Raw genomic sequence first — 7749 nt, forward strand, 5'->3', positions numbered from 1 at the left:
CGCCTGCCTGCAGCCCCCTCTCTGGGGGCTCACAACAGCCCCTTGCATACTTCTTGCAGCTCTTCTGCTTAGAATTATATCAAAATTCAATAATAAGCTTAATGTTATTGTAAAGAATCAACAGGAAAATAATGTATTTTAAAAGCCCATTCTAAAACCCGTGTCGCTTTTGACCTAGAAATACAGCAGCAAGAGTCATATTCTACGGATGCAATCCGAAATGTCCACAAAAATTGAGCTGTTAGCTGTTTATAGAGGGTTATTTATTGGTTTAAAAATGGGAGCTAACCTGAAAAAAAGACTATAATAGGATTTGAGGACATAAATTATGATCTAAGCATGAAATAGAATATTAATACAGCTATTACGGAAACTGAGAAAAACAGTTAATGACTTGGAAAAACGTTTATGATCTGTACTGAGTAGGGAAGAAGGCAGGTTGGAAAACAACTTACCCATTTCATCTTGTTGCTAAAACAACAGCAAAACAAACATTGTGTGTGTGATGGTGTGATGGGGGATGGGGGAGGTGTTAGCCAGATCTTTCACCACAAGGAAGCCTGGGGATTCTCCCACTAATGCGCCATGACTCTCCAGAGCTGGGGGGGGGGGACAGTGTTCCCGAATGTGTTTGATTACAGTTCTTTTGCTTTTAGCTTAGACTTGTCCCTAAAAGTCCCCCAAACTCCGAGGGTTCAGGACTTCCTAGTGGTCTTTCCCATGTTTCCACGTCACCCATCTTCTCCCGCTGTGCCCTCATCCTGACGGTGTTCCACCGTGTGTTTTTCTAAGTTACTCCATAACATCGTTCGAACACAAAATATCATTTCACAAGGCAATCCGCCAATATAAACATTAGTGTACACTGCAGGTCTGGAACCTTGGGGAAGATTTGGGGAAGGAGGTGGCCTTTGGGACATCTCTTTGTGTCATGTGGTCTTGTGTTTCAGGCTGAGGCTAGGGTGGGATTGCCACTCTCTCAGGGAGACCCACCCACCTCTTGCCAAGGCTTCTGCATCTCAGAGTACAAGGACCATAAGCCCACTCTAACACACGAAGTGGTGTGGCTTAAGGTCTGCGTCACCTGTGCAGCTCAGGAAGGCACACGGGATCAGCAGGTTGTCAGCCACTACCCATGCAGTACCAAGTGTCTCCAGAGCTCCGGGGTGGGTACCTTTGCAGCATCTTCACCCCAGTCCTCCAGAGGGAATCCTTCCACACATCACTTGTGATGGGGGCTGACATGGGGGCAGGGTTGCCCCAGTGACGGCAGAAGTTTTCAGAGGCCTTGTGATAATGTTGACCCAAGGCTTCTCAAGAAGTGAGAAGGGTGTTCAGGTGAGGGTCCGCATGTCCTGGCAGGGTTTTCTGGTGTCTTCAGAAGCTGACAAAGAAGGGGGCTTGCTAATAACAGACCTCGTATGTGTGCTGGGACCTCAGCGTCTTCCCCTCTTCTTTCTAGATGGCAGCCAGAGCAGGGGAGGACACCATGGCTCAAGGATCAGAGAACATGATTGTCTCTATTAATCCTCCTCCTACGGACTAGTCAGGGCTACAAAAAAAAAAAAAAATTAAGAGGATTTTATTTCCTGCATTCATCACTGATTCTGAAAGAGGAAATGCGGTGGGTGGTAGCCTTACCCCTGACCTTTGCTCCTTGGGATAACTCCCATGGATACATTCCAGGACGCCAAAGACTCTGCAGATCTGGGTAAGGTCACTAATTGGCTGCCCTGAGCACAGGGAGACTTCCCTGTGTTATGTGGGTGGGCCTGACTCTCATCGTATGAGTTCTTGCCAGCAGCCTTTCCCTGACCATTGGCAGAAGAGGAAGTCAGAGAGAGCAGAAGCAACAGAAAAATTTGATGGGAATTGTTGTCTTGAAGATGTAAACATTCACGTATCAGGGAAATGGAAGCACTGGCTTCGTAGCACAGAGAACCAATAAGCAGCCATATTGTTTTGAATTCTGGGACGCATGCTGGTTGTCTGACCTACAGAATTTGCATTATGCATTTTTGGTCCTTTGTCCTGGCAGCATATGTCCACAGCTCTTGCTCAAGGAAAACACACCATTGAAAAGAACGAAGATTTTAAGCAGACATGGCTGCCTCAGTGTCCTGACTATTGGATGTTCTTACCTGATGTTAAGAGCAACAAGGAAGCCACAGTCAGAGTTACACATGGGTCTACCTGAGATGAGAGGTCAGGCTGCCAATAGCATCCTTGGGCTCCATAGTCACTCCTCCCCAGGTATGGGCAGGCTGAGCAGGTCAACAGATACCAATGTACCATTGGATTAAACTGGCGAATCACAGAGCCCCAGAGGATCACTTCCTGGACTGATGCTTTAGCCTTTCAATTACAGACAGCCTAGCTGATGTGGCTAACCGAATGGGGGCGACAATTCCAGGTATCGGCAGTGGACACATTCATAGAGAGGCAAGGTTCAGATGACTCGGTGGGTAAAGTGCTTGCTGTACGAGAGTCAGAGTACAGATCCCTTAGCACCCATATAAACTCCAGGCCAGGAGGATACCTGATGTCCACCTTAGGCCTCCATACACATGTGCATAGGCAAGAGTACCCATGCTCACAAAGGCACATATACACAGAGGTTTGATTTTGGTAGTTTTAACGAATGTTAGTAGCCACAGTGTTCATTTTGCAAAAGAAAAATGCTACATGGACTTGTGACCAAAGCCTGTTAGAGAATGAACAATAAGGTAAAAATGTGTCAGTTTTGATTGCCAGGGCCTGGGAGAGAGAAGGATAGTTTCTGCTGGCAAGCATTTTAAAGAACCTTCTAATTAATTCAATGTCCTTTCCTCCAGCGCGATGGGTTAAGGGGAAGTGACAGATGTCATGTGTGCTGGCTTCATGGAGCTTTTGACTTTGTTCCACTTGATTTACTCATCAGATACAAAGTAAACAGGCCTCTGCCCCTAGCCTGGAGGGGCATTGTGGAGCCAGATAGCTGGCTCACTCGGCTGGGACTCCCTGGATGACATCTGAGAAAAAAAAAAAAAAAAAGAGGAAAGCAAAACAAGGCTTTCTGGAGAGCTGTGGACTGGGGTGGCATTCCCAAGGCAAGCAGGCACAGGTCCTCGGCAGCCTGAGTGTGCAAGCTGCCCTGGGACAGATCTTACCCAATCCCAGTGCCACTGTCAGAGGAGACGTGGGGTCCGTGGAGATGAGGGCTTTAGGCCTAGGGCTTAGGAAAGATGAGTCTCAGGGACTCCAGTCTCTTCCTGTTTTAGCAGGTCCAGGGAGATGAGGTAGCAGCAGCCTGGGGAGGTCTTGTCTATGCCTGTACTCAAGATTCCTTTCCCCAGGGGGTTTCAGGGAGGTACTACTGTATAGAGCTCATGAGCCAGGCTCTGACTAAGAAGCCCCCAAATCACATTTCACTCCTATCGATGCAGTGACAGGCCTTGCCCCAGCCTCCAGAGTTTAGGAAACATGTTCCTAAGAGCACAAGACAGGGCCAGGCAGCTTCCAGGAGTGTGTCTCATCATCTTTGTCTTGTTGTTCAATCATTACATCTGCATCCTCTGTAAGGGGGGAGGGGGTATTTGGGCACTTCATTGGCCTGGCTGAATTTTCTAGCAGGGTCTGGTTCTTGCCTGTCTAGAGAATCAACAGGCAAATAGAAGAGAATAGGGGGAGTAACTACCACTATCTGGAAAGAACAAGAGCCCCCCCCCACACACACACACTTCACCTGTATCCAGCCAACTATGACTACATGAGAGAACTGTTCAAAAATGGAGATAGAAATAAATGCAAACTGGATGCAAAATAGAGCAGGTAGTAAACCCAGCAACTATTTTAACCTGGGCAGCAGAAACCACATCTCAGGGTGAGCTGACTGTTGCCCAGGGTACCCAGTTTGCATCAAAATGTCCAAAGTGTGGCATCTATCAGCCCCAGCCTCAACTGGTTACCTGCAGCATCAAGCACAGAATGCCATAGTCTGTTCTAGGTCCCAGGACTCCTGGGCCATAGAACATTGTCATTGGCTGTGGGCTACACAAAGGGGGAAACCCAGATAACAAGTACAGAGAAAAATATCCACTCAGGGGTAGGAAAGGCTTTTTTGTGTTTTTACAGTTCTTACTTAGTTTTTATTCATTATCATAAACTTAGCTCTGCAATCCAGCTAGACTTGAAGGGGAATGAGGAAAATATGGAACCCAAAGAACTTCAGTGAGAGCAGAGATTACAGGGTACTGTGAGCAGATGGGGCTGGGGTGCTCTCCTGAGCTACAGAAGGAATGGTCTGGTGGGTAAGAAGCCCACAAGTCAAAAGAATTAGAGTTGTCCACAGTCGGAAATGGTGATCTTCTTGCTGGTCTTGCCATTCCTGGACCCAAAACGCTCCATGGCTTCCACAATGTTCATGCCTTCTTTCACCTTCCCAAAGACCACATATTTGCCATCCAGAGTCTTGGTGGTGCAGATAAAAAACTGGGAACCGTTTGTGTTTGGTCCAGCATTTGCCATGCACAAGATGCCAGGACCTGTATGCTTCAGGATGAAGTTCTCATCCTCAAATTTTTCTCCGTAGATGGATCTGCCGCCAGTGCCATTATGGCGTGTGAAGTCACCACCCTGGCACATGAATCCTGGAATAATCCTGTGAAAGGAAGAACCCTTATATCCAAATCCTTTCTCTCCAGTGCTCAGAGCACCAAAGTTTTCTGCTGTCTTTGGAACTTTGTCTGCAAACAGCTCGAAGGAGACGCGGCCCAAGGGCTCGCCATCAGCCGCGATGTCAAAGAACACGATGGGGCTGACCATGGCTGCAGCAAGCGGTGAGAGGGGACAGCGGCGTCTGCAAAGCAGCTGGAAAGGCTTTTTATAAACAAAAAGAGGAAAGCCAACCACTGTTTGATGTTCAGCTGGACAGGTAATCTTTGCTCCCAATCTACGGTATGGGCGTGCACGCACACACAAGACCCTGGTCATCCCATTTCTTGGTGTTTCCTCCACACCTGTATTCATTACTTTTCCTTTGTTGTGATAAAATCCCACAACCAAGGCAAAGCAGAGAAGAAGAAGTTTATTTGGACTTGACTCCGGAGAGATAAGACTCCGCCATGTTAGAAAAACATGGCGGCGGCAGACGTGGCATCAAGGATGGGAAGCAGAAAACTCACATCCTCAAACTGCAAGCACGAAGCAGAGAGAGCAAACTGGAAGCGGGGAGAGGCTATGTTTTTACCTCAAAGCCCACCTGGCAAGGATACACTTCCTCTAGCAAGGCTGTCACCTACATCTCCCCAACAGCACCACCTGCTGGGACATTTCTCATTCAAACCACCACACCTTCCAACCTTTTAAAACCCTGGATGTTCACAAAGTAGGTGATATGATGTTTTGAAACACACAGTGTTTCAACTGTCAAGTATGTTAACACATTGTATCTCACATGGTGCTCTCTTTGGGTACCTGATAAGGACACCCAACGCATGTTCTTTCAGCAGCTTTGAGTGCAAAAGTCTAAAAGCAAGGTCTCAAGTCATTGTCCCATTTTTCTACTTTAGTCCCAATAATGATTTTTAAAAAATGCAACATGTTCCCAATGTCTTTATCTGTAAGGAGACAATGTCTTTATCTGTAAGGAGACGATGTCACACATTATCATGTGGCTATGGGTGACTTCATGAGATCATACCAGAGATGTGCTCACAGCCAGATCTCAAACATAGGAAAAGATAGGGGGTGGAAAGCGGATCCATAGAGAGGCTGTGTGTAGCAGTCCCCTCCGTCTCGGAAGGAAGGTCTTAAGACATGGGATAAGCAAAACAGCAGGATATTTTAGGACGGGAGATTTACCAGGAGGTGAAACAATAGGATGTTCTAAGGGGAAGTGAAGTCATCCATCCTATAGGGAAGAGCCCTAAGACAGGAAGTAGTCAACTCAGAAGAGCTTCAGGAAGTCCCTGAAACCAATCAGATTATCTCTAGGCCCCTTCCTCCCAAGAGTAACCCGTAACGACTGCTGAGAGTCACTCTCAGACAAGACATACTTCATGAAGACGCTCAGACCAGCTGAAGTGCATAGAAAAGACACAAGAGCAACAACAACAACAAACAACCATCCCCCAACAACCTAGAAGACACTGAACCAGCTGAAGTATACAGAAGAACACTCTCCAGCCCGTTGAGCTGCCTGCAGGCTGTGTGGCATGCTCTAGGTTTCTAGTTTCTGTGACCCGTTACCTGTGTTGGGGTGAGCTTTGGTGACACCACTACCTTCGAGTCATTTCTCTGGGTCACCCACCTCTTCAGCCCACCCTTCATCCGCTCATCAGATGGGCTCAGGGTCCTTTCACCAGTCTTTCACTCTCCTGGGAATTCCCTTTTCTTCCTGTAAGATACTGGCAATCCTGGAGGCCTTTCTTCCACCCCCATTCCCCAGGTCCTCCCTGCGCTGTGACTGCTCGACAGGCAGGCTATCACTTCCTCAGAATTCTTCCCACAATCACCGTCCACAGCAACACGTGTGTGCCCTGACGATGGCGCGCACATGTGGGATTGGAGTGTGTCCACTGCACGCCACTCACCCTCGAGCCGGACTCAGAACTACTGTCCATACAGATCAGGGGAATGAAATAATCCCGTTAGCCAAACACAATCAGAACCTCTGTGCAGAGACATCAGCTAGACCTAGGCACGGGCCAGATAAGAAGTACATTGCCACCATACCCTTGGTCAGGCAGCAGTGAGAGAACTTCGGTTGTAATTTCAGAGAGAACCCGCTCAGCTCGCGGTATTTCCCCTTGACAACATGCTAAGCGGCAGGTAGGTGTCTCCCTTAGCATCCCTGCTTCCTAGCAGGCTGCTGAGTGAAGGCTCAAAGGGGAAGCTTCACCTGTCACCCAGGGAGCCCGCCCAGGAGCGGGCAAACATGTGGAAGATCCACAATGTGCTGAACTTTTCTCTGGCACCAATCAGGCAAAACCAGAGAGAAAACATTTACTGTTAACCTGGGTGAACCTGTCAAAACACTCTCCAGTCTTAAGCATCTGTGATTTTAAAGTATCTTGGGCTCAGTATCCAGGACTCAGAGGAAGAGCAGGGGAGGAGCTAGGGGACGCTTACAGCCAGGAAAGAGCAAATGCTGGAATCAGACGTAACACAGGACACTGAAGGGAAGGGGCTGAGAGATTTGCAAGGTCCTGCTGGGATTTGGTACAGAGAGGAGGGGAAATTATTTAATGCTAGCATTTCCTAATCATAACTTCTTGCTCTTTTGAAACACCCCCTGGGCCACTCTGCTGGAAAAGGAAGATGATGGAGGGGTGGCTGCTCTGCTTTAGATGACACTTCTGAAGTGTGTCCCCTAAGCCTTCTCCGGACCTGGGCAGCATTCCAAGAAGTAACCCCAGCATCCACAGGCCGAGCAGAAAAGACAGAAAGAGATGGAGCCCGTAGCACAGAAAGCCAGCCGGGAATCCCTGTCAGTGGTCCCGAGGACAGAGCAGGAAGGAAGGAAAAGACCTGATGTATTTTGGACATCCCTCTGGTGACCCAGGTAGGGGGGAGGTAAATGCTCTCTTCTGGTCTTTTCTACCACCTGCACAGGCGTGCAGGCACATGCACGCACATGCACACACACTTGCATGCACGCACATACACTCACACGCATGCACACCCACTTACGCATGCATGCACACGTGCACATACACACTTTTTTAAAAACAATGAACTGGTTTATGTTTTCAGATTTGATGACTCTGA

The 7749-nt window shown here is 48.1% G+C and overlaps 1 protein-coding gene across 1 annotated transcript; it reads right to left on the bottom strand.

Moving 5' to 3' along the window:
* Window positions 1-4134: 4134 nt before the first annotated feature.
* Window positions 4135-4815, bottom strand: LOC126514306 (peptidyl-prolyl cis-trans isomerase A-like). The gene has a single exon (XM_050163125.1). It carries the CDS (start codon window positions 4801-4803, stop codon window positions 4315-4317), a length of 489 nt encoding a protein of 162 aa, XP_050019082.1. The 5' UTR covers window positions 4804-4815; the 3' UTR covers window positions 4135-4314.
* Between the last annotated feature and the right edge of the window lie 2934 nt (window positions 4816-7749).

This window comes from Alexandromys fortis, unplaced genomic scaffold (assembly GCF_014885135.2).
Source record: "Alexandromys fortis isolate MF-2015 unplaced genomic scaffold, M_Fortis_MF-2015_v1.1 scaffold_139, whole genome shotgun sequence".
In the NCBI taxonomy this organism is placed as follows: domain Eukaryota; kingdom Metazoa; phylum Chordata; class Mammalia; order Rodentia; family Cricetidae; genus Alexandromys; species Alexandromys fortis.

Excerpts from the sequence above, each read along its gene's own strand:
- LOC126514306 (XM_050163125.1), bottom strand. The coding sequence starts at position 4,803 with ATGGTCAGCCCCATCGTGTTCTTTGACATCGCGGCTGATGGCGAGCCC.